At 41.8% G+C, this 27,685-nt stretch overlaps 1 protein-coding gene across 1 annotated transcript; it reads left to right on the top strand.

The window, feature by feature from the left end:
* LOC109227711 (homeobox-leucine zipper protein ANTHOCYANINLESS 2-like) lies at positions 13,022 to 20,338 on the top strand. Its single transcript, XM_019392909.1, has 13 exons — positions 13,022 to 13,085; positions 14,240 to 14,480; positions 14,561 to 14,678; positions 14,770 to 15,444; positions 15,717 to 15,818; positions 15,930 to 16,142; positions 16,552 to 16,714; positions 16,807 to 17,168; positions 17,253 to 17,591; positions 18,033 to 18,128; positions 19,229 to 19,713; positions 19,809 to 19,815; positions 20,138 to 20,338. Exons 1-13 carry the CDS (start codon positions 13,022 to 13,024, stop codon positions 20,336 to 20,338), a joined length of 3,066 nt encoding a protein of 1,021 aa, XP_019248454.1.

Here is a 27,685-nt window from a genome sequence, read left to right as displayed (position 1 = left end):
AATAGGAAATAAAGGAATACCGTTTTCTAGGTGGGAAAGAAAACCCAACAGGTTTTGGAAAAGGGTCTTAACCCTTAAAACTATGCCATAAATACATAAGGTTTTCCACCTAGAGGGAGTAGTAGATGGTGGCTGAAATTTTCAGCCAAGTTTTCCTAGAAATTTCGCCCACACGAAATTGCTATTTCCGGTATTATTTGGGTAACACAGTAGAAGACCGTGGAACGTTCGAGGATCACGATTGTGCGGGTGATGGAGATTCCATTGAGAAGTTATGGAACTGAAGGCTCACGTGGTAGAAGAGATATGTTCACGCTTCAAGAGGTAACCCGTGAAATCTCGTTTATGCTAGTTGTCTAGATTACATGTGATTTTGATACTGGGATTGCTTCCGCTGCTTATTATAATCCATCAATTACAACTACACACACTATGCCATTCATATGGAAATACTGGCATTTTACAATGGTCTAAGGCTAGCACTCAGTTACAACTTAGTTCCACTTATTGTGAAAACGGATTCACATGTATATTGATTCAACTATTATCGTCTAATAATCTAGCTTTCTCACACGTGTTAATGGATTGCAGGCAACTAATGGAGAAGCGGGGCAGCCCACAGGTGTGCCACATCTTTAGAGAAGCTAATGCTGTAGCAAATAAACTGGCCTGCTATGGGAAAGGCAGAGATCCAGCCATGGGAAAAAACGTTTTGATTTTTGTATACCTATCCTCCTTTATCCTTAATGAACTAAAGAAAGACCTCTATGGAACTAGGACTATACGTTCAGTTACCATCATGTAATAACTTCTGTTTGTGCTATTTAATAAAAGCTTCTTTCATTAGCCAAAAAAAAAATACAAAATCTAAAGATAAGGGAAAGGCAAATTTGCAAGGATTCTTAATTAAATTTCAAAGGTTTTTCGAGGTTAGAGGCATCAATGAGAATAATGTAATGACAATGCATCTCATACTTATGCAACAATATGTAATGCTTAATGGTTAATATATAATATTGTCTTTATTTTAAAAAAAGAGAGAATAATATCAAGTTCTCAAAATCCTCATGGATTATCCAATCTTAGTTTGTTAATTGCATTATTAACTTACTATTTCTTACATTTAAATAATTTCATGTGTCTAAGAAGTTGAAACAATTTTGATTGAAACTAATTCATATTTAAAGAGCACATTCATATCTGGTGGTTTCTAAACAGATAAATATAATATAGTTTACGTCCGAAAGAAGACGTGTGTCATATCTGAAATTAGAGTGGACAAGTTTGATTATTTTTGCAAAACGTAGTTTAACAAATGGACTCATATAACCAACCTTTGCCCTAAGAATTCCATTATGGTTACTAGAAATGATAATGCTACTGAAGCTTAAAACAAATAAAACTTTGATGGTACAATACCTTATTAATATTGAATAGTAAAACTGTTTAGCTCAAAAATTATATTCGTATTTTATAAGCTTAAAAACAATCGAAAATATATAGGGGTAAATCGTAATCAAATATAATAAGTCCAAGAGATGATTATTGTTTCAAGAATATTTGTAGATCTGTAAGTGCGTAGTGAAATAGACTTAGCTTAAGAGGGAAGCAATGGTTGGAAAATCAAGAAAGAGATAAGAGATAGAGATAGAGAGAGAAATTGTATTATCCGAGAATAACAATGATGCCTATTACAATGTGGAGGTCTCCTTTATATAGTAGGAGACCTCCCTCGAAATAATCAAAAAGGTACAAAAGTTGGTGGCTTCTACTCAGTAAAAAGGTCAGGCACTAAACGACGTCACTTCTTCTTCACCAACTTGGGCCGTGCCCTCACTCGGGTCGCCCTTATTATAAGGGACGTGCCCATTTGGCGTGGGGGCGTTATGAGCCAAATTTAACCCTATACAGTTAGTCCCTCCGTTCGTTGGAGACGTACTCGATGACCGTCTTCAATGGACGGACATGCACGGTTTGCTTTTTACGGAAATTTGGCCGCGCCCATAGGCGCCTCTTTCAAAGAGCGTGAGCGTGGATAATATTTATTGGGCCGTTGACATGCGACCCCCTTTTTTAAGGTGACGTCACCAGTCACATGCGTCATCATTATTTTTGGTTCCCGAGACTGTTCAGAACATGACGTGACGTTTTGGCTTCCCGCGCCAGTTTCAGAATTGTGCCTCTTCGATTTCCGTGTGCCTCATTCCTATAAATAGAGGAGTGGTTCAAAGAGATTCATCTTTCGAACCTTCAGAGAGTTTCCCTTTGTTTCTTCATCTTTCTTTCTTGCAAGAGTTGTATCGCTTTCAGAGAAATACCATTTTTGAGGATCGTATCTCTCATTACTAACACTTCATTCTTATAAATCGTATCATGGTGAAACGCCATCAAGAAAGCAAAAGGACTAAGGACGGCGCTTCTTCTAGGGTTTCGCCCCCTTCCGATGGTGAAGGGGAAGAAGTGGAGAAGACCCTTGTTCCTTTAATGGTAAATAATGTTTTACCCCGAAGGATTTGAGTGTCCGGAAAGATTTCAATACGACATGCCCCTCTTATCCCTGGGAGCATAGCGAGTTGCTTCAGTCTCACCTGGACGCCATTAGAACTAGATACAACATTCCTGGCCATGTTGAAATGGCTCCGGCCGGGACGGACTATGCCAATGTGCATAGGCTCGGGTTCTGCAGATTCTATGAGTACGCTCTTAGGATCGGATATAGCTTTTTGCTTAACCCCCTGGCAGAAGAGCTTTGCCGCTTCTATCATGTATGCCCGGCTCAGCTCACACCTTACGCCCTGAAGGTGTGTCGAATCCTTACCACGCTGCGGGTGAGGCCTGGACCGTCGTTTCCGTTCACCACCTGCTGCAGATGTTCAGCCCCAGTTACATGAGGGGTACCATGCTTCAATTGAGGAGTCGTGGTAAGAAGAGCTTTGTGGTGAGGGCTGACGACAAAGCTAACCGCGAGTTCTGGCGTAAATTCTTTTACGTTAGGACGAGCCATCTGGTGTCCAATCCCGAAGGGTTTCCAGAGATGTGGAATGCAGGATGTAAGTATTTCTGCATGTAATTTTGCGACGCCTTGTTTTGACTGACCAATCACTCTTTGACTTTCTTTTCTTTTGTAGTGGTGGCTCGCTCACCCCGTCCCGTTGACGACATTAGGTCGTGGGTGGCGGGGTTGATACCGCATGCGGAGAGATGCCGTACTTGGGCTGAGTTCCGAAGATTGTACGGCCCAACTGGTAACAACCTTCCCTGTTTCTTTTCGTTTTGTTTTAGCTTGGAGACTTTTTTACCCGATGTGCTTTTGTTTGGCAGGTCGGGCTGTTTCTACAAAGACGAAGAAAAAGAAAACCGACGCTAGCCCGTCTAGGGTAGAGTCCGACTCCGATGGGGGAGACATATTCGTGGGCGGCTCACCTAGAGATAGCCCCCTTTTGACTCCTCAGCAAGGGGCTACATCGGTAGCTGCATCAGAGGTGGTGCCTGAGGCTGCTTCCGTTGAGATACCTGAGGCCATACCAATAACGACACCTGAGACTGTTCCTGTGCCGGTATCTGAAGTCGCTCCAGCGGAGGCGGCTTCCGAAGGAGAGGAGCCGCTGGAGAGAAAGAGGCGACGACTGATTACTGGCAAAGGAATTGCAACCGAAGGTGCAAGGCCTAGTGAGCCCCGCCAAGAGCCGAGGCCAACTTTCATGGCCGAGGCCATTCGTTCTGGGAGGATGGCCCCTCAGAGAACAGCTGTTGCCGCCCGTTCGGTCCGTGCCTCAAGAGGCGGGTCGTCTTTCGCTGTTAGTGGAGCGGCCGTGGAGATTGAGAGGACGGGCTCTGAATCCGCTCTTGGAGAAGCACCAGGCAGCTCGGCCCGCGTGGAGATGAGGGATGGCAGGTCTACTCGCCGTATCGTGATCCCTGGTGGATATAATTTGTTAGAAGACAGCAAGCAGGCCGCAACGGACATGACCTTGTTGTGTGCGGCTGCGAAGCACGAGACGCTGAGAAGTGTAAGCAACAGGGATCTGTCGAGGCTGGTAGCCGGCTCAGCTTTGCAGGTAGCTTTCAGTTTTTTTTTTGTTTTGTCGTAAAAAATGACCGTGGTACGTACTGACGCGTTTCTTCTCTTCTTTTCAGACCCTCATCTTGGAGGTGGAGAGGAGGTGGCATGAACTAAAGAAGGCGGCCACCTTCACCAAAATGGCGAAGAAGTATAAAGAGGTTCGTGCCAAGCATCAGGCGTTGGCAGACATGCTTAAGCAGGACCCCCAGTTCCGGACGTTCCGTGAGGGCCTTGAGGAATCAGAGGCTCTTTTGAAGAAGAGAACGGCTGAGCTGAAGGAGATTGATGAGCAGCTGATGGATGCTTTGGCTCGAAATATCGAGCTGGAAACCCTCCTTCAGTCAAAAGAGGAGGACTTGGAGATAAGCCGTGGGGTGGTGGCGGAGGCTGCGGAACTGCGGGCCCAGGTCACGGCCTTTACAGCTGAGCTTGATTCTAGGACGGCCGAAGTTGAGGTTCTCAGGCGAACTGCCCCACAGGATGCCGTGCATCGTGAGGAGCACGAGATGTGGGTGTATCATGACGCTAGGTTGGTCGTTTTTGAGGAGTTTTTGGCGGCAGGTCAAGCTTCCGAGGCGGAAGTTGAAAGGCAACGGCACTTGACCCGTGTTGCCCGTGAAGCGGCCGGTTATAGCTCCGACTCGCCTGGTAGGGAGGGCTGTAATTCTGAGGACGTCAACCGTTTGGACTCCAGCTCATGGATTTCCATGGCTTATCAGTATGGAGACGGCAACGGACCGGACGGCGACCCGGCGGGTCGTGACGGGAGGGGTGGTGAAGGCTCTTAGGGCTTGTATGTATATATATTTCTTGTGTAGATGGGGCCTTTTCTAAGGCCAGTTATATGTATATGTTTTGGAGATAAATGAAATATGACTTCTCTTCCCCCTTTTTTTTGTGTCACTATTTTTCTTTCGTTCTTTAGAGCTTTTGTTGCGCTTTTTGTTGACCGTCGGTGTTGGCGGCCCTAGTCGAATTTAGATCGACGACTTTAGTCGTGATGAAATCGACGGCCTTAGCCATAAAGGCAACTTCGACTGTCGTCGAGTCGTTTACCCACCGCAGTTGAATCTAGGTCGACCGTTGGCGGCGATGGCCTTAGCCATAATATAGTTGATGGCCTTAGCCATGTAGGCGACTTCGACTGTCGTCGAGTCGTTTACTCACCGTAGTCGAATCTAGGTCGACCGTTGGCGGCGATGGCCTTAGCCATAATATAATTGATGGCCTTAGCCATGTAGGCGACTTCGACTGTCGTCGAGTCGTTTACTCACCGTAGTCGAATCTAGGTCGACCGTTGGCGACGATGGCCTTAGCCATAATATAATTGATGGCCTTATCCATGTAGGCGACTTCGACTTTCGTCGAGTCGTTTACTCACCTTAGTCGAATCTAGGTCGACCGTTGGCGGTGATGGCCTTAGCCACAATATAATTGGAGATGGCCGTAGCCTTTCATACATTGGAGATGGCCGTAGCCTTTCATACATTGGAGATGGCCGTAGCCTTTCATACATTGGAGATGGCCGTAGCCTTTCATACATTTGGAGATGGTCGTAGCCTTTCATACATTGGAGATGGCCGTAGCCTTTCATACATTGGAGATCAAGCTAGTCCAGTCCCTTATCATGTCGGCCTGGAGGTCGTAAGGAGAGGTTGATATGATAAACTTGTTTCGCAAATATCTCCAAGTGTCCCCTCCGCCGCCTCGTTAAAAACCTCCCCGAGAAAACCCAATTGGGACAAAACTCGGGTAAGGGAAAAAGAGTACGACTCGGGAGACGCCTTTCAGAAGTGGAAATACTTGAGGTGAGTAACGTTCCAGTTGTTTTGGAGCGTTTTCCCTTCCATTGTTTCCAACTGGAATGCGCCTTTGCTGGCTACTGCTGTGATTTTGTAGGGTCCTTCCCAGTTGGTGCCCAGTTTCCCTTCACTTGGGTCTTTGGATGCCAATGTCTTGGCTTTAAGGACATAATCTCCCACCTTGAGTGGTCTTATTTTGGCCCTCTTGTTGTAGTATCTTTCGACTTGTTGCTTTTGGGCCACCATTCTGATATGGGCCATTTCTCTCCTTTCCTCAGCTTCGTCGAGGTCTTGGAGCCTGTTTGTGTCATTTTCTGTTCCACTGGTGTGTGAATATCTTAGGCTTGGTTCGCCGACCTCGACGGGTATGACCGCGTCGGTTCCGTAGACCAACGAGTACGGTGTTTCCCCCGTGCTGGATTTGGGTGTGGTCCTGTGTGCCCACAACACTTCGGGTAGTAGCTCGGGCCATAGCCCTTTGGCGTCCTCGAGTTTCTTCTTTAGTATGTTTAATATTGTTTTGTTGGAGGATTCTGCTTGGCCGTTGGCGGCAGGGTGATATGGCGTGGAAAGTATCCTCTTGATGCGCCATTTCTCGAAGAATTCGGTCGTTTTTTGACCGATGAACTGTCGTCCGTTGTCACAACTGATTTCTTTGGGGATGCCGAAGCGGCATATAATATTTTTCCATATGAAGGCGATCACCTCCTGTTCGCGTATTTGTGCGTACGCACCTGCTTCTACCCACTTAGAAAAATAGTCAGTTAATACTAATAAAAATCGTACCTTTCCCGGTCCTGCGGGTAGGGGGCCGACTATGTCCATTCCCCATTTGATGAAAGGCCATGGGGAGGTGACTGAATGGAGGGGCTCTCCCAGCTGGTGTATCATGGGGGCGTATTTTTGGCATTGTTCGCATCGGCGAACGTATTCTGTTGCCTCCTTCTTCATGGTGGGCCAGTAGTAGCCGGCCCGTATGATGCATCGTATGAGGGCGCGGTTGCCTGTATGGGCACCGCAGCTACCCTCGTGTACTTCTTCGAGTACCGGCCTCGTTTGGTACGTTCCTAGGCACTTGGCCAAGGGTCCGCCAAACGTTCTTTTGTAGAGGTCATTGTTTATTAAGCAGTATCGAGCGGCTTGCGTGCGGAGTTTCTTTGCCTCTTTTTTGTCGGGTGGCAGCGTTCCGTCCTGTAGATAAGATACAAACTGGTTGCGCCAGTCCCAAGTCAAATTTGAAGAGAATACCTCAGCGTGATCGATGGTGGAGTGGAGGAGGGTGACTACGCTTTCTTTGTTGAAGTTTTTAGTGGCCGTAGCCAGTTTTGCTAAACTGTCTGCTTCGGTATTTCGTGCCCTCGGGATCTGTTCTAAGCGGCATTCGTCGAACTCAGCTTTTAACCTGCAGATTTCTGACTGGTATTTTTGCAGTCTCTGTTCTTTGATCTGGTAAGTCCCAGTGACTTGATTTACTACGAGTTGGGAATCGCAGTGGAGGATGAGCCGGTGGGCCCCATACTTGATGGCCAGTTTCATGCCTGTAATAACGGCCTCATACTCGGCCTCGTTGTTAGTCATTTCAGGGCATCGTATGGACTGGCGAATTGTTTCGCCCGTGGGGACCTCGAGGACGAGTCCCAGTCCCGATCCCGATGCATTGGCGGCGCCATCAGTGTAGAGGACCCATAGGTCGTTATTGGTGGAGGCATGTTGTGCCTCAAGTTCTGCTTTTGGCAGGATTTCTGCGCTAAAGTCGGCTATAAAATCGGCCAGAACTTGCGACTTAATGGCGGTTCTTGGAAGATACGAGATGTCGTGCTCGCTGAGCTCGATGGCCCATCTTGCGAGCCGGCCCGATAATTCAGGCTTGTGTAAGACGCTTCTTAATGGAAAGGTCGTTACCACTTTTATGGGATGGCACTGAAAATAGGGCCGTAGCTTTCGTGAAGCTACGACCAGTGCCAATGCCAATCTCTCGAGGTGTGGGTACCGAGTTTCGGCATCCACTAAGGTTTTGCTAATGTAATAGATAGGGGATTGTGTACCTTTGTTCTCGCGAACTAGGACGGCGCTGACAGCGACCTCAGATACGGCCAGATACACCAGCAGGGATTCGCCCGGGCTCGCTTTGACCAGCAAGGGCGGCGAAGACAAGTATGCTTTCAGCTTTCTCAAGGCTTCGACACATTCCTCGTTCCACTGTAGTCCTTGATCTTTTTTCAGCACGTTGAAAAATTTATGGCACCTATCGGATGACCGCGAGATGAATCTGGACAGGGCGGCTATACGCCCCGTTAGCTTCTGTACCTATTTCTTGCTACTCAGCACCTCAGGTATTGCGTCTATCGCCTTGATCTGATCTGGGTTGACCTCGATGCCTCATTGCGATACGAGGAATCCCAAGAATTTTTTTCCTGAGGCTACACCGAAAGCACATTTCTCGGGGTTCAACTTCATCCCGTACCTCCTCAGTATTTCGAAGGCCTCTTTTAGGTGGTCGACATGGTCCTCTTTCTTTGTCGATTTTACCAGCATATCGTCGATGTAGACTTCCATGGTCTTACCGAGTTGTTCTTTGAACATTCTGGTGACCAGCCTTTGGTACGTGGCTCCTGCATTCTTGAGCCCGAAGGGCATTACCTTGTAGCAGTATGTCCCCTGGTGGGTGATGAAAGTTGTTTTTTCCTGGTCCTCTTCGGCCATCATGATTTGGTTGTAGCCGGAGTATGCGTCTAGGAAACTTAGCAGCTCATGCCCCGCGGTCGCGTCTATTAGCTGGTCAATGTGGGCAGTGGGAAGGAATCTTTTGGGCACGCCTTGTTCAAGTCGGTGAAGTCTACACACATTCTCCACTTCCCATTCTTCTTTTTAACCATGACGACATTGGCGACCCATTGGGGGTACTTTGATTCCCTGATGGAGCCGTTGGCCAGAAGTTTGTCCGCTTCCTCGCCGACCGCTTCGTTGATTGCGGCGTTGAATTCCTTCTCATTTGCCGCACGGGCGGGTGTAGCGGGTCGACGTTCAGCTTGTGAGTGGCGATTTCTCGCGGGATCCCCGGCATATCTGAATGGGAAAAAGAAAATAGGTCTGCATGGTTAGATAAAAATTCACGATACTTACTTGGATTTGAGAGGCCGTGCCCGATGTAAGCTTTCTTTGTAGGGTCGTTGTTTGTCTAGTTGGACTGGGTCGAGATCTTCGACCGTAGCCTTACAGGCTTCTATGACATCAGGGTCTTTAATGGCGTTCTCTGTCGGGTAAACCTTAGTCCCCGACATAGCTGATTGCTATGCGTCTGCGCTTGCCCCTTTAAGCTGTTTGGTGTGGGCGCAGTCTTGAGCTATTTTATAGCATTCTTGAGCGGTGCGAGGATCGCCTCGAATGCTGAATATTCCCCACAGGGTGGGAAATTTGATCATTTGGTAAAAGCTCGACGGGACCGCTCTTATGGCATGTATCCACGGTCGTCCGATGATGGCGTTGTATGCCGTTTCCTGGTTCATCACGTGGAAAGTTGTTTCCAGCGTGACCCCTCCCGCTAGGACGGGTAGTGATATCTCCCCAGAGGTTCGTTCTACTGCATTATTGAAACCAGTTAGTGTTATGCAGCGCGGTATTATCCTATCCTCGAGTCCCATTAGTACGAGGACCCTCGGGTGGATAATACAGGCGCCACTACCGTCATCGACCATAATTCTTTTAACATCTGTATCTGCGATACGTAAGGTGATAACTAAAGCATCGTAATGAGGGAAAGACAAACCGTCGGCATCGGACTTATCGAAGGTGATACTATCTTCGAAGTCGTCATACCGTTCGTGGGCGATAGTTCGCTTCAGCTTGTGCGTAGTGGTGAACTTGACGTGGTTGATCGCCGAGTCATCGCCGTTTCCAATGATCATGTTGATCGTGCGTGTTGGTGAGGGCGGCTTTGGTGGCCCGTGGTGCTGCTCCCGTCCACGTGCAAAGTTGATTTTTCCTTTGTCACTGAGCAACTCTCTCAGGAACCCTTGGTTCAGCATCCTGACCACCTCTTGCCGTAGACCTATACAATCTTCGGTTTTTTTGCCCTCCTTCCTGGTGGAACTCGCACAAGGCGTTTGATTTTCTGGTGACGGGGTCCGACTTCATCTTTGCCGGCCATTGCACCTTGTTGCCCAGCTTCTCAAGTGCGTACACTATCTCTGAAGGGGACATACAAAAATTACGGGCAGATAATAAAGGGGGCATACCTCTGTCGTTTCATAGTGGAGCGACGTGTTGCTGTAGTGCGTCCGCGTGCCTGGGTGGCGGTGGGTGAGAGGATCTGATGTAGGGTTGGTGTCTCTCCCTATTGGGACGTGGGACCTATTCCCGTCGTCCTTCATTGCGTCGATCCCTTCTGATTTCTGGATGTATTGTTGTTAGACGTTGGGTCGGCCCGTTGAGGTCGTCCTCATCTGCACGTACCTCAGCGTAATAGGCGTTGTGAATCTCTTCCCACGTGGTGGGCGGGTACTTCATGAGGCGACTAAGTAGTTTTTTGGTTGCCCTTGAGCCGTCCCTGCTTAACCCGTTTTGGAAAGCAACTACCGCCATGCCTTCCGGCACGTTCGGTAGGCTCATCCTTACCCTGTTAAACCTAGCTAGGAAGTCCCTAAGTCCTTCCCCTACGGTTTGCCGAACAGCGAAGATGTCGTTGACCCTTGCTTCTGCTTTCTTTACTCCTGCATGGGCGGTGACAAACTTGTCCGCCATCTCCTCGAACGTGGAAATGATTTTGGCCGGTAGCTGGGAATACCAGGTCAGTGCTCCTCCTGTCAGTGTTTCGCCGAACTTCTTCAGCAGCACAGACGGTACCTGTTCTTTTGATAGGTCGTTACCTTTTACAGCAGTGACGTAGTGGATCAAGTGGTCCTCGGGGTCTGTAGTTCCGTCGTACACTCTCAAAATAAGGCGGCATTTTGAATGTTTTTGGAATGGAGTACGGTGCAGCCTCTTCCGTGTAGGGTTGTTCAACAAACCTCCCCACGTCACGCTTTGGCAGCAGTTTGGGGGCACCAGGGATTTTGTCCACCCTCTCCTGATGTTCCTTCATCTGGTCACGGAGTGACCTATTTTCGTTTTTCATTTCCTCCATCTTCTTGAGGATGGCTGTGAGCGTGCCACCGTTGGCCCGAGTGTCGAGGAGCGCGTTGTTTGCTCGTGCGATCTCGGGTTCACCTTCGACTGCAGCAAGATCTGCGGTCGGCCTGCATCTGACATTGTTTTGAGGTGACTTCTCAACCAAGCCGCTTAGAGTGCTCGTCAACCACTCTTCCAGTAGTTTCCTGACCTCCGGGGGTGCTTCTTCAGAAGCGGATGTAGAAGCGCCTTTTTCCCGCAAGATCGTTAGATCTTCGGGTGCTGGAGGTGGGATTTCTCCGCTTGTGGTGGTGCTAGGGGTTGCAATCAAAACCCCATCTTCACCGGCTTCATTGAGAGGACCGATGAGATTGGTTGCAACATCTGCTATTGTTTTCATTCTTGCGTTGTTGTCAGCCATTTTTCGTTTTTGTGTTGTAAAGAAAGGTTTTCGATGGTTCTCTAGGTGCAAACTATGGTTTTGATTCTCGAAATCCCCACAGACGGCGCCAAATTGTTTAGCTCAAAAATTATATTCGTATTTTATAAGCTTAAAAACAATCGAAAATATATAGGGGTAAATCGTAATCAAATATAATAAGCCCAAGAGATGATTATTGCTTCAAGAATGTTTGTAGATCTGTAAGTGCGTAGTGAAATAGACTTAGCTTAAGAGGGAAGCAATGGTTGGAAAATCAAGAAAGAGATAAGAGATAGAGATAGAGAGAGAAATTGTATTATCCGAGAATAACAATGATGCCTATTACAATGTGGAGGTCTCCTTTATATAGTAGGAGACCTCCCTCGAAATAATCAAAAAGGTACAAAAGTTGGTGACTTCTACTCAGTAAAAAGGTCAGGCACTAAACGACGTCACTTCTTCTTCACCAACTTGGGCTGTGCCCTCACTCGGGTCGCCCTTATTATAAGGGACGTGCCCATTTGGCGTGGGGGCGTTATGAGCCAAATTTAACCCTATACAAAAACAATTACTATTTGTTTTGCTATTTAAAACATGCATTTATCTTAAATATTAGTAAAAAGTACTCCCTCCGTTTCAATCGGTGTGATAATTTTTTTATTAATCAACTCTAAGAAGAATGATACTCCCTCATTTTTAATTCATGTGAACTCAATTGTGCCACGGTTAAGAAAAGAGAAAAGACTTTTAAACTTATGATATAAAATGAGACACATATATATAATTTGTGTGGATATAAATCATTGCATAAAGGTAAATTATTTTCAAATAAGAAAAGAGGTCATTCTTTTTTGCACATACTAAAAAGAAAATATGTTCACAGAGGGAATATATTTTTGTATTTGAAAATAATTTAATTTTATACTTTTTATTTTATGCTTAATGAGAAGTTCTTGTAGCCACATAAATTGAAATTTCCACAATAGCTTTTATCGTTTAGAATTTAAAACTATACTAATATTTTCTCTTAAATTTCATGCCAAATCAAATTAGATTGCATAAATTAAAGCAGATATAGTAATTTTTTTCCTAGACAAACATAACCATAAAGTGGAAGTGACACACGAGCAGGTCTTTGCTGGCTTCTCACCTGTCAGAAATCCAACGTTGGATTCACATCTAGACCACTGTTTTTGGTAACTAAATAGTAAACCCCTCAGAGTGGACCCATTTGACCTTCCAGTATATATAGCTACTACTAATCACATTTTTGTTCTACATTGCTTCACTGAATCAATAATAACTGAGGCTCCATATATAATCTTTTTGTCTGCTTTTCGATTTGTTCAACGAGTCAATACGTGGAAAAGATTAGTGGACTCACTGTAAGTAAGCTGTTAATTTTCTAATTAATTCATTTCCATTTCTTTTTTATTCTTATTTTGCATGGTATGCGTGAACTCATTGAATTAATTACCATCTGTGTACCTTTTTTTGGGATCCCATTCCATAGGTCCAGAGAGTCTGGAGCTCTTATATTTATGCTCAAAAGTCCTTTTTTAACTCTAGAGTATGTGAATTATCAGATTTTTTATTTTTTTAAAAAGGTGGTGTCTTTTTTATCTGTATATGACTTTTGGTACAAGATCTCAGTATAGCAGTGGAAAAAAAGGAGAAAAAGATGAGTTTTGTGGTGAGTCAACTTGTTTCATCCTCTAGCTTTTTTGTTGGTTTGTGTATGTAGATACTCAAAGTTATCCATCACGATGTGATGAGGTGATTAAAACTCTTCTATCTTTAATTAGAAATACAGTTTTAAGTTTGAGAGTATACACTTTTTGATAAAACCTGTTTCATCTCTTAACGAACCTATCTAAATTTAATAAAAGAAACATTTTATCCTTTAACCAACTTATCTGAATCTAAATTAATCGAGTCAATAGATTTGAATACCTAGATAGTGCAAAGTCCACATGTTCATTGTTTTCTACATCTTTTTGGCTATTAACTTTCGTTTCCATTTGGCTTTACTTTTCCTCTGCCCGTATTAGACCCTATGGCTTTCCTAATTTCTTGGACTACTTCACCATCCGTGATAGCTATGAAAATTGGTCAACACCCACATCTCTTTCCTGGCTTTCTGATCTGGCGTTTGCTTCAAAAGTTGGTGAGGAAATTCTTTTTTCAGTTTTAGAAAAATTGGAAACCTTATCAAATAAATAAATAAATTTATTCAACAAAATGTCATCAAATTTGGTTTCACTTTAAAAAATGAAAAGATTTTCACGTTTTACGGTTTTTACGAAAAAATGAAAACTTTTTTCTAACACCTTCAGGTTGAAAAAAGCTTAAAATCTTTTATATTCTCTCCGTCCCATTTTATGTGACTTGAGCCGAGTACGAGGGTCAAACTAACTACTAACTTTTTCTTTATGAATTTGGATGTAAAAGTTTTAATTTTTTAAAAATAAAACTTAGTACATATTTAAAAACTATAAAAACAAAGTTAGTCACAACAAAAAGAAAAAAAAATATTTACAAGTCACAATAGTTAACGACCGAAAAAAAATTGTTATACTCTCCAAGTAATAACTGGTCACCTAAAGTGGACAGGAGGGATTGCCATATTACTAGAATTAGGACCTCAACATTACAATATAATTCTCTCTTTATATTCTCTGGATATATGTCTTTGCTTGTAAATTTAGTTGGCAAAAATTATGGAAAAACCAGAATTAAGTCTCAAAAGATTGCTTCTCATCTGTTCATAACTTGATGGACAGAATTAGGCAATACAACCATTATACCAAAAATGTTACTGCTTCTTACTGTTTCTAATATATTCAGTTGAATTGGTGCAGAAACCAAAGATGGAAAGTCACAGTGACATGAGTGAGAAAGGTGAAAGTTCGAATAATGTGGTAATGGGTAGGCCTAAAGAGGAGGATGAAAGTGAGAGCAGGTTCAATGGTGACAACTTCTTAAATGGCGTTGCTTCTGAAGATGAACCGGACTCTGTTCTCAGTAATTCATCAAGGAAAAGGAAATACAGCAGGCATACTGCAAACCAAATTCTAGAGCTCGAAACGTGTGTATCATTTCAATTTCTTTTTTACTTGTTAGTTTTGTTTATATTAGTTCCAATTTTTGTTCATTTGTCTGTCACAGTGCTTTCAAGGAGAATCCACATCCTAACGAAAAAGTAAGACTAGAACTTGGAAAGAAACTGTCTATGGACAGCAAGCAGGTGAAGTTTTGGTTCCAGAATAGAAGAACCCAAATGAAGGTAATGGTGTTATATGCCTTCTTTACTTAAGTGCCTTGTGTGAAATATGTTTGGTTTAATAATGGGATTGAATTATGCGCTGTCGAATCAGTCACAATTGGAACGCCATGAAAATGGAATGCTGAAACAAGAAAATGATAGGCTCCGCATAGAGCATATTGCAATGCAGGAAGCCATGAAACATCCAATTTGCAATCGTTGTCGTAGTCAGGCTATTATTGCTGACATCAATGTTGAGGAGCATCAAACAAAGATTGAGCATGAACGGCTGAAAGAGGAAGTCAAGAGGATCAGTGTCCTGGCCGACAAACTTTTGGGGCCTTTATCATCCTTGGAAGGATCAATGGCTTCCGTTATAGCAAATCCTGCATTTGGACTTCCTGAGGGAATAAATGGCTTCGGTGGTATAAATTATGCTAACGCTGCATCGCCAATGGGGCTTGATTTCGAAAATGGTCTGTCAAGTACTCCGCCAGTAATTATTTCCACAAGCTTGGCTAATGTAGATGTATCATATGATAAGTCAATGCTGATGGATCTTGCTTTGGCTGCGATGAACGAGCTGCTTGGGCTAGCTGAGATTGGTGAACCGCTTTGGGTTAGAAGCTTGGATGGAGGTGGAGAAACATTGAATCTTGAGGAGTATGCTAGATCATTTACACCATGTACGGGCATGAAACCTGGACATTTCGCAACAGAAGCAACTCGCGCGACTGGTACAGTGATTGTCAACAGCTTAACTCTGGTGGAGACATTAATGGACATGGTAGGTTCTTCGTCCTGAATTCAGTTAAAACCTTCATCCCGTTTACTACTTGTTGGGGCGGTGAATAATTGTTCTTTCGTTTTTGCTTTGATGTTTAGTTCTATTCTTACCTTTACTGTGTTTGACATATTATTTCTTTCCTTTTTGTTTTCGTGGTGCTGCAATTAGTGACTGCATGTTTTTTGAATCAATTAAGTCAAGAAAACAAGTTAGGTGTTGGCCAGTTATTTCTTATTTCTTCCTATATATGTAATGTGCTTTTATATATGCAGAGTCGATGGGTGGAGATGTTCTCATGCATTGTCGGGAAAACCTCTGTTGTCAATGTGATTCCAGGTAGCACATGTGGAAGCTGGAGCAGTAATCTGCAATTGGTAATTCGTTTTTCTTACAAATTTTCCGGAAGTCACATATCTTTTTTTGTTCTATTTTTTTTTTTTTTTTTGCATGAGGTAAGAGCTTGAAAGTATATATTGACTTTGCAGATTCAAACTGAATTCCAAATTATTTCTGATCTGGTTCCTGCTCGTGAAATGAAATTTCTCCGCTTCTGCAAGCAACACGCTGAAGGTGTCTGGGCTGTTGTGGATGTGTCTGTTGACACAATCCAAGAAAGTTCACAACCTCGTGAAATTGGGAATTGCAGGAAGCTCCCTTCTGGTTGTATTGTGCAAGATATGCCTAATGGTTACTCTAAGGTAATTCAAAGTTGTACTCCGAGAACCTGAACAAATGCTTGTGATGGTACAGATGCTTTTTACTCTAAGATGCTTGTGATCCGACCCCTTGCTTAGGTTGTGTTTGCTATGCATTAGTCTTCGTGACCTGGATATACAAATGTTTTTTTGTCTATCACATAATCTGGCTTATACTTTATTTTATCAAAAATGAATGACATCCTTTGGCTTTTATGAAATCAGCTATTTTTGTTAAGCTTGGCTTCCAAGTTCTGTTGAGATTGAGTCCTAGATTTGGCAGCTGAGATGTCTCCAACAATGGGCGTTTTACTTTTATGATGATTATGTCAATATTTCATGCATGCTCATACTTTTCTATCTAGTGATTTTATCAAAAGGGCCTGTAAAATTGATAGTATAATATTTTCAGGTTACTTGGATTGAGCACATGGAATATTATGAAAATGTAGTCCACCATTTGTATCGCCCTCTGGTCAGGAATGGCCTGGGGTTTGGCGCACAAAGGTGGATGGCCACTCTGCAAAGGCAGTCTGAGTTCGTGGCGATGCTGATGTCTTCTGTTGACACCCCAGGTGATCATCATTGTGCCATTTTCTTTGACACTTTGGAATTTAACTTATAAAAAACAAACCGGTGGGTTCTGATGAAGTTCCATGTGCGGCAGTTGTTTGTTCAAGTGGTCAGACAAGTATGGCAATGCTGGCTCAGCGCATGACACGCAACTTTTGTGCTGGGGTTTGTGCAACCATTCACAAGTGGGAATCAATCCAACAAGCAAATGGAGAAGATGCAAAATTGATGATGAGGAAGAACATTGGTGACCCTGGTGAGCCTATTGGTGTGGTGTTGAGTGCTACAAAGACCATCTGGTTGCCGGTGAAACAACAACGTTTGTTAGACTTCCTGTTGAATGAACAAACAAGGACTCAATGGGATATTTTGTTCAAAAGTGGTCCTATGCAACAGATGGTCCATATTGCCAAGGGTCAAAATATTGACAATAGCATCTCTCTTTTCCGTGCTAATGTGAGTGATTTTGGAAACATGACGAAATTAAAAAGTTCTAATTGCTGTGTTCTAAATAAGATTTTTTTTGGCTTGGATTTGCAGGGGGATGCAATCAGTGACAGTGAAAACAACATGCTGATTTTGCAAGATACTTGCACGGACGCAACAGGATCCCTTATAGTATATGCAACAATTGATGCTGCAGATATGGATGTGGTGATGAATGGAGGAGATTCTTCTTCAGTGGCTTTCCTACCATCTGGAATTGCGATAGTTCCTGACTGTTTTCAAGATTATACCGGGGCCAATAACTGCGATATTGGAACTTCTTGGGAGAAAGATAATGGCTTTAGCGGTACTGGATCTCTAGTGACTATCGGGTTCCAAGTATTGGTGAATAGCTCGCCTGCTGAAAAGTTATCTATGGAGTCAGTCCAAAAAGTAAATAACCTCATCTCTCATACAATTCATGGTATCAAAGCTGCTTTCAAGAGCAAGTGATACTCCAAGACTAATTGCTATCTGTTGGTTCATTACTTTTTTTGTTTGTTTTGAGTCTTTGCTTCTTTTTCTTTTTTTTTTTTTTTTGGGGGGGGGGGGGGGGGGGTGTTTTAATATCAAACTTTATGTGTGTCAAATACATCAAAAATAAGTCAGTGCATGTTATGAGCTATATGTATGGTTATAGAAAAGGTTTTGGAGTCAAGAACGAACCGAGCTAGCTCTCTCTAGCTATATAGTATGTGTTTCTGTCGGAAGATGAGACAATGGTGTTGTTTCTTGTTCGAGCCCTGAGTAATGTCTGTTGTCATTTCAGTGTTAATGGTAATATGATATTGTGTCTTACTGTTTTGAGTTTACCTAAATCTTCTCCTTTTTCAGTCTACTGATCGTTTGATTTTTGTTATATTATATATGACTGGTACGTCTTATTCTCCAGCCAATTTCATAGTAGAACGACTGGAAGTTATAGCAAAGGTCTGAATCACACTTTTTGGTGGTAAATCAATAAATCATACCATTTGAGAATGATGTTTTGAGAATATGAGTGGTGATAGTTTTCGAGGTTGACACTTGACATTATGAATACTGAAAACAATTTAAAGCTAACAAGAGTTAAAATGGTTGTAAAAAAAGGAAAATAACTTATGAAATTTCAGTAGCTTAAACCTTTTCATTACAGAAATTCTCGAGGAAGGTGACATATTTCCAACTGTAGCTCATATACTAATCATAATTTGAACTTAATTAATTATCATACTGGTATTTATCATTTTGTGCGATTCTGCTCGATCGAGTTGGTTAAATAGGATCTGAAATTACGCGCTAAAATATGAAAAGTTTCTTGCTCATACCAGATCAAATCATAAGAAAATTGTCTCTATAAGAAAATTGTTTTAAATCTAATTTTGTAACTGAACAAACTATAAATAAGTAAACAAAATAATATTGAGTTAGATGGGGAAACTCATTGCAAATCCAAATTGACCTAACTCAATTTGATCCAAGTAAACATGAATCGTCAGTAGAAGATGTGAGGGTTTAGGTGATTCTTCTTTAAAATTGGAAATAATTATACATAGATATGTGCAAAGAAACAGTTGGGATCTCTTGCAAGTTTATGTGATATTACGCTCAAATGGAATCTCTTGTTTTTTATGCAATGGGGACTACATTGGTACATAAATCTCATAATTACGAGTGTCTGTGTTGAGAAAGGGGTAACTTGAGTGTAAATTAGAAAGGGCAGATTAATCATTTCACATCTGTTAATTAACGAAAATTAGGATTCCATAAGTTATTTAATTACCTAACTATATATTATAAATATCTCATTTTGAGAACACACGAAATAATTCATTGTCATTTCCTTCTGAACATTTCTTCTCTCTAAACTCTTTCTAGTTCATCTCTCATTCTTCTTCCTCTTCTCTAGGATTCATACCTTGTTAATTCTCAATTAATCTCATGGTATCAGAGCTAGGTTGTGATTGTCCAAAATTTAAGGATTTTGTTGTTTATTTCAGAAACTAAAGTTGTATCAGTTTTTAATGGGACTTAATGACTCATATGCTCAGGCTAGAAGTCAGATTTTAATGAGAAGCCCTGTACCCACAGTTAATCAAGCCTATGCTATGATAGTAAGTGATGAAGGTCAAAAATCAATAGCAGCTACTACAGGGATCTTAGGAGCCAATCCTGCAATTATGACAGGAAATTTTGATGTAGTAATGTATTCAAGAACCACAGGAAATCAAAGGTTCAAGAAAAACTATAACATTCAGTGTGAATTCTGTAAACTCAAAGGACACAGTAAAGAAAATTATTATAAAATAGTGGGATATCCACCTGATTACAAACCAAAGAAGAAAGGGGGAGCAGGAAATAATGCAGCCTACAATGTCATTACAGACAATCCAACACAACAGACATACAATGAGTATGATGCTGCAAGGGTTCACCTGCAGAATCTGACTATGAATACAAATCAAGCTCCTACAACTACTGAGGACCAATGGTTCGTAACAGGTCTAAATTTCAATCAGCTGAATCAGATGGCAGGGTGTGCATTCTCTAGAGAGCAATATGATCAATTTCTTTAACTTCTCAACAGGACAGGGTCTAGTCATACTTTAAGCACAATGTCAACTCCTGCAGCAAGCAGGTATTAGTTGTGCTCTGATGGCCTCTAGTAGTCTACAAGATTGGATAATAGACACAGGAGCCACTAACCACATGGTAGCTGATATGAGTATATGTTAAAAAAGTCAACTATCCTTCAGTCTGAAAACCCAAAGAAGATATTTATGCCAAATGGAAATATTTCATATGTTACACATACTGTTGCTAGCACTCTATCATATGGGAACACAATTACTAATGTGTTTTATGTTCCACAATTTAAGTTTAATCTGTTATCAGTGTCTAAACTAACAAAGGAATTACAATGCTCAACAGCCTTCTTTCCTGGTTTCTATGTATTTCAGGAACTCTTCAGTGGGAAGGTGAGGGCGATAGGTAGAGAGGATGATGGACTTTACATACTTGAAAGACAAGTTGTTGGAACATCTTTAGCAGTAACAGAAGGAATAAAGGACAAGGATCAGACAATTTCAACTACAACAAAGGATATTGACCTATGGCACAGGAGGTTTGGTCATGTTTCAACTACAATTCTTAAGAAGTGATAGGTTTTCAATGTCTTTGCCTTATGTTTTGATGATCTAACAAACTTAATGTCAAGGGCCAAATGGGGAATCTAACTCACTTGGACTACACTGCATTTAACGGATTCCAGCTAAACGTGAACTGCTACAGCTTCAGGAGCTAGGGAACTAAACAAGGAACTGATACCCTTGTGGTTCCTTCATAGCAGTACAAAGTCAATTGGACAGAGCTGGAAATGAAGTGACTGCCTGCACTGTTTCTGCCGCACTGTACTGTTTCCAGCGCCCACTCATTCCCTGACCAACTAAAGTACTTACATCATTTCAAGTGATGTGATCAGGTTGTTCCAACATGAGTTTATATTGAAACATTACTTGAATGTTTCAATTTCTCATTCAAGCCTTTCGAAAAACAGAGAAATCAATCCTCACGAGCTTGAAGAACAAAGTTGAACGCAACTACGGACCAGTTCCTAAAGTTAGCATGTTATTGTCCTTAGTTGAGTTGTAACTTTGTGATTGTACTTATTGTATCTCCTAAATTGCTTACCTAGAAGCGTTGATTAGGAATCCTCTTGTAAAATCCGTAAACTCTTTTGAGTTTATGTTGTGACTAGGTTTAGTCATAAGCAAAAGCCTTTGTAACTGTAGAGTGACAAAGTGTCTTGTGGTGAGAGCATCACAAGTTAGTAAAAGTCTTTGTAACTAAGGAGTCACAAAGTTACTTGTGGTAAGAGTACCACAAGTTAGTTGAGTTAAATTCTTTGTGATGGAGTCATTACAAAGTGGCTTGTAATAGATTTTTACAAGTTAGTGAAGTTGAAAGCCTACTGGTGTAGGTCGTGGTTTTTGGTCCCCTTGTGTGGGATTTTTCCACGTAAAAATCCGGTGTCTCATTTACTTACACCTATTAGCATTCTCAGAAGAATCTCGTAGTGGACCAGGTACTCTACTGTTTGGTGGACTCATACAAACTAACAATTGGTATCAGAGCGGGTTCCTCCTATCAGGCTAACACCTAGGAAGGATCCTCATGGCTGCTCCACCAAATTTTGAAGAAGGTCAATCTACATACCGACCACCCAGGTTCAACGGACAATACTATGGGTGGTGGAAAACAAGAATGCATGATTTTATCACGGTTGAGGATTCTGAGTTATGGGATATTATATGCGATGGTCCTTATGTTCCAACAAAGGTACTTGAAGAACTTCCATTTTCAATGGCAAAAACCAGTAAAGAATACACTGACGCAGACAAGAAAGCTGTGGAGAAGAATTTTCGTGCCAAGAAAATTCTAGTATGTGGAATAGGACCTAAAAAAAACAATAGAATCTCCGTCCGTGACACTGCCAAGGAGATATGGGAATCTTTGCAAATAGCTCATGAGGAAACCACACAGGTAAAACAGTCTAAGCTCGATATGCCCACTACCGAGTATGAACTCTTTAAAATGAAGGACGATGAATCCATTCAAGATATGCACACAAGATTCACTTCCATCATAAATGAGTTACACTCACTTGGTGAAATCATTCCTAGAAACAAGCTAGTGAGGAAAATCCTCAGCATTCTGCCTAGCGCTTGGGAAAGCAAAGTGAATGCTATTACTGAATCAAAGGACTTACAGGAGCTGACCATAGAAGAGATGATTGGAAATTTGAAGACCTACGAGATGAAGAGGAAGATAGACAGTGAAAGAAGAAAACCAAAGAAGGAAAAGAACCTGGTACTTAAAGCTGACAACAATGACTTAAGTGATGAAGACGGTGACATGGCTTACTTAACCAAAAGATTTCAGAAGATGGTCAGAAGAAATGGAGAATTGCTAAAAAGGGACAGCTCTAACAAACCAAAAAACTATGATCTTTGTCATAAGTGTGGGAAGCCTAGACACTTCATAAAAGACTGTCCTCTCTTGAAGCAAGAATTCTCCAAGAACAACCATGAGAAAACAGCTAAGACCAACCAGGTTCCTTTCAAGGATTTCAAGAGAAAAAGATCTGCTGACAAAATGGTGAAACGGGCTCTTGCAACATGGGGGGATTCCTCTAGTGAATCTGAAGATGAACATGATGCTGGTGATAGTTCCATGATGGCGGTTGAAGGCGAGGAAATTGAATATGACTCAACTTTTGCTTTGATGGCCCAATCAGATGATGATGAAGACGATGGCAACAAAGAGGTAAACTTCAGGGATGTTCAGAGAAATCTGAAATCCTATTCTCCAAAAAAAACTCATGTCTTTAGCTAATGTATTAATTGATGCATATCATAGTCTTGTGGAGGATAGGGATTCTTTGACCTTAGAACTAGAAGAATCTGAACAAACCAGAGACGACTTAGTGGCTGTAGTTATTGACCATAAGGAAACCATTAAAAACTTCAGAAAAGAAATAAAATGATTTTTTGGAAGTAAAATACAGACCTAAGGGAAACAATAGTGAGATCAAGGACTAAGTTAAAACCTGAAAATTCTGGAAAGGGAAAGGAGATAGCCAGTGAGGAACACATTAGGCTTTAAAATGAGGTGAAAGCTATGAGAACTAGGATGTGTGTTGAAATTGAGAAAAAACAAGCACCTCCAAACTGATCTGGAAAGAGTAAAGAATGATCTTGAAAAGTCCCTAAAGTGGACCTGGTCCTTAGAAGCTACCACTGCCATGCACACTAATGATGGTGAAAACAGGCAAGGAATAAGGTTCCAAAGGGAGAAAACTCGTCACAACCCTCACAGCAAGTACTTCACTGTCTCTAATAACTGGCCTTGTACCCAATGCGGGAACAATTGGTACTTCAAAGAAAATTGCCAGGCCAGGGATCAATCTGTTCACAAAAACAAAGTGCTTGCTAAAAAGGTGACTACAAAAGAGGGACCAGGTTCCATTCACAAAAGACGCACATTACCAGCATGGACTAAGAGAACTCTTATTCATCCTCTTTCCTACTACAAGGGACCCAAACTTGCTTGGGTTCCTAAAACTAACTCTTAATCTCCTTGTGCAGGGAACAATGAAAGGAAGCGGTCAACAATGGTTCATGGACAGCGGGTGTTCAAAGCACATGACTGGGAACACCATGGACTTTCTTTCACTAAAAGCCCTGCAAAGAGGGAGTGTATCCTTTGGCAATGGGAAAAGGGGGTACATTCTTGGAGTTGGAAAAGTCAGGAAGTCACTCACTCATTCTATTGAAAATGTGTACTATGTAAATGGCCTTAAGTACAGTCTCTTGAGTGTCTCTCAAATCTGTGATAAAGGAAACAAGGTGGAATTCTTGTCCAAAATATATACAGTCACTGATCTGGTAATCGGTGATGTAGTACTTGTGGCCAAAAGATACAAGAACATCTATGTTGCTGATTTCGAGTCCTTACAGAGTGGTGATCTGAGTTGTCTGAAAGCTGTTGATAATGATGCTGAACTATGGCACAGAAGACTGGGCCACGCAAGTTTTACTCTTCTGAACAAACTAATTTAGAAGGACCTGGTCCATGGTCTGCCTATGACAAAATTCAAGATGCAAAAGTTTTGTGATGCATGTGCTAGAGGAAAATATGTGAAGTCCTCCTTTAAGTCTAAAAGAGATGTGAGCACCTCAAAGCCACTAGAGCTTCTGCATATGGACCTATGTGGCCCTATGAGAGTGCAAAGCAGAGGAGGAATGATACATTTTTGTGATAGTGGATGACTACTCCAGATTCACATGGAATCTATTTCTCCGAACTAAAGATGAAACCGTTGAGGTGTTTGTGGCTTTTGTAAAGAAAATCTAGGTGAAGATGAAGTCTAGAGTCGCATGCATTAGATCAGATCATGGGACAAAATTTGACAATGTCAAATTTGATGAGTTCTGCAATGAAAATGGCATCACTCACAACTTCTCATCTCCCAGAACTCCCCAGCAAAATGGAGTAGTAGAAAGGAAGAATAGAACTCTGGAAGAGATGGCAAGAACAATGCTAATCGACAATGGAATTGCAAAGAACTTCTGGGCTGAAGCTGTCAACACTGCCTGCTACTTGGTGAACAGGTGCATGATCAGATCACTTCTGAACAAAACCTCCTATGAATTGTTGAATGGAAGGAAACCCAAGCTGACTCACCTAAGAACATTTGGGTGCAAATGCTATGTTCTCAATAATGGAAAGGATCAGCTTGGTAAATTCGATGCCAAGAGTGATGAAGGAATATCTCTGGGCTACTCTTCTCAAAGCAAGGCTTACAATATATATAATAAGCGGACTCAATGTATGGAGGAAAGTGTTCATGTTATTTTTGATGTGTCTTATCCATCACGTGAGAAGAGTACTGAAGAAGATCAAGATGGAGAACCCTTACCAGTACCTGGTGAAGTCATTTACATAATAAACGGAAAGGCAGATATGATGAGTCAAGTAAAAGAGCTGAGTGAAGACAATACTTCCTCATCTTCAATGGAACCAAGTACTTCAATTACAACCACTGAAGCTAAAGAAAGAGTGGTTGATGCAGTTTAGGGAACTCCACCAGCACCTGAGAGAAGAACGGAGGAAAACCAGCCAAACACACCCACATCCTCTCAAAATGAACCTCAGACGTCTAACTGGAGACACCAAAGCTCTCATTTGATAGATAACATTATTACTCCTCTAGATTCCGGAGTACAAACCAGGTAAAGAGCTAGAAATTCACTTGCCTTCTCAGCTTTTCTATCTCAGATAGAACCCAAGAATATCAAGGAAGCCTTGAAAGATGCAGATTGGATTGTAGCCATGCAAGACGAGCTACATCAATTTGAAAGAAACAATGTTTGGCACCTGGTACCTAGACCCTCAGATCGAACCATTATAGGAACTAGGTGGGATTTCAGAAACAAGCTCGATGAACATGGAATTACCACAAGGAACAAGGCCAGGCTAGTAGTTCAAGGCTACAATCAGGAGGAAGGGATAGACTATGATGAAACGTTTGCTCCGGTGGCTCGCATGGAAGCTATTAGAATTTTAATCGCTTTTGCATCTCATATGGAATTCACCTTGTTCCGAATGGATGTCAAAAGTGCATTTTTGAATGGACTTCATAAGGAAGAAGTTTATGTGAAGCAACCTCCAGGGTTTGGATTTCATGAACATCCTGAATATGTTTTTAAACTAGATAAAGCATTGTACGGGCTAAAGCAGGCTCCTCGACCCTGGTATGAAAGGTTGTCAAAGTTCCTCTTGGAAAATGGCTTTAAAATAGGGAAAATTGACAACACTCTGTTCTTGAAGAAATGGGGAAGGAACCTGCTCATTGTTCAGGTCTATGTTGATGATATCATTTTTGGGGAAACAGTTGATTCTCTGTGTGAAGAATTTGCAAAACTCATGGGAAGTGAATTTGAAATGAGCTTGATGGGGTAACTGAACTTCTTCTTGGGTCTTCAAGTAAAACAGTCCCCAAAGGGTATATCCATTTGTCACCAAAAATATATCAGGGAGCTCTTGAAGAGGTTTGACATGGAAGCATCAAAGGTGATAGACACTCCCATTGCTACTGCCACTCGACTGGACATAGATGAAACTGGATCTCCTGTGAATCAAACCATGTGTTGATACCCAATTTTTTCCTAAGTATTTTTATGTACTCAAAAATATCCTCAAAATAGCATATACATGCATATATAAGCATTCCCAAGAGTTTTGGTATTTTTCCTTATTTTAAATCAATTTATTGTCTATTTTAACAGTACAAAATCCAATAATTATTCCCAAAATTATCATTTTTGTGAATAACTTATTTTATTCTCATATTTACACCAAATATAATTAAGGTAATTTTTTGTATATTTTTACAAATTTGTTTGGTATTTTTAAAGCTAATTGCATATAAAGGCAATTATAGCTTATTTTACGATTAATAGTATTTTATAATTGTAAAATTAGTTCTAATATTTTTAAATTAATACATATGTATTATTAATTGGTTCAGAATTTTCAATTTTCTTTTAAAATCATTTTCACTATTTTTATAAAATAACAGGGGAAAAACTGGCTATTTCAATTTTGGCCACATTTCATTTCAATTATAGCCTCAATTTCTTTTTAATCTTAAACCCAATTGGCCCCAATCCTAATGCCCAATTGGGCCAGCCCAATTCTAGTTTAACTCAACCCCTGACTCATTAAACTAAACCCGCCCGGGATCCCTTTAAATCCAGGCTGTTGATCCTTTTGATCAACGGCCACAAATAACCCTTTCCTTTTTAATTCCAAACGACCTAACCCTAACCCTCATTTCTCTCAGACAGCCGCCCCCAAACTCTCTCCTTCTCTCAAACGCTCCCTAGCACTCGAAACCCTAATTGCCTCCGCCGTCTTCTCCGAGCAATCTCATCGGAGTCCATGGCTTCTCCGGCCATGGACATCCTGTGCTTACCTTCCTTTCCCCCAAACCCTGGTTGTTCGAGATTTCGAGGCCTGACCTCGATATAGTCCGTTCAGATCCGTTGTAGAGCTGTGGTTCTATGGCTTCTCCGGCCATGTCCCGGTGTGTTCGAGCTTTAAGAGCCTAGCTATGGCTCAGATCTGTTCACCCTTTCCACACCTTCTCATTTCTAGGGTTTCTCAGAAACCCTAAACTATTCGAGGTTCTTTCTTTGTTTATTTGCCTATATCTGTGTTGAACCTATGCTATATTTGACGTTTTGAGTGTTTTCCCCAAATTTCCTTTTCAAAATCGTTGGTTTTTCAAAATTAGGGTTTCTGAAAGTCTTTCGATTCTTATTGTTCTTTTCTTTTAGATGTTTGTCTGTATTATGCTCGTATATATTCCTCCTCTATTACGCATGTATTGTCTTTCTACTTTTATATGTATGCTCACATGATTAGTCTGTTTTTCTCACTCTTCTACCATGCATATTTACTACTGAGTTTCTTGATGTTTTGCTTTCCTGAACTATGTTCGTGTTCTTGTTAAGCATGTTTTGATTGTATTTGCCTGATTCTCATGAGACTCCTTGAGTCTGTTCACTTGCCTTCTCGTTTCTGTGTTTGATTCGATGGGGAAACCCTAGAATTTGGGGGTTTTTCTTGGTAAATTGAATTAGGGTTCCACTTTGGGAACCCTGTACCTTCAGACTCACTATGAGTCTCTGGTTGAACCCGTATTCTTTTGTTTACGATTCTAAACACTTCAATGTTAAACTCTTCTGTATGAATTGTTTGCTTTATATGCAAGAAGCTCCTCTTCCAAGGTTTTTGGTGATTGCTTGATTGATTTTGGATCCCTTTGATAGGGTCTTGATTGATTGCCACTGATTTTCTTTGGTTAAGCCCTCTTTACCTATTTCCGGTTTGGTTCATTCGATTTAAACTTAGTACTTTGATTTTGTTAATTGTTTGATTGA

The sequence above is a fragment of the Nicotiana attenuata genome, chromosome 6 (assembly GCF_001879085.1).
Source record: "Nicotiana attenuata strain UT chromosome 6, NIATTr2, whole genome shotgun sequence".
Lineage (NCBI taxonomy): Eukaryota > Viridiplantae > Streptophyta > Magnoliopsida > Solanales > Solanaceae > Nicotiana > Nicotiana attenuata.
This window is presented reverse-complemented; position numbering and strand designations above follow the sequence as displayed.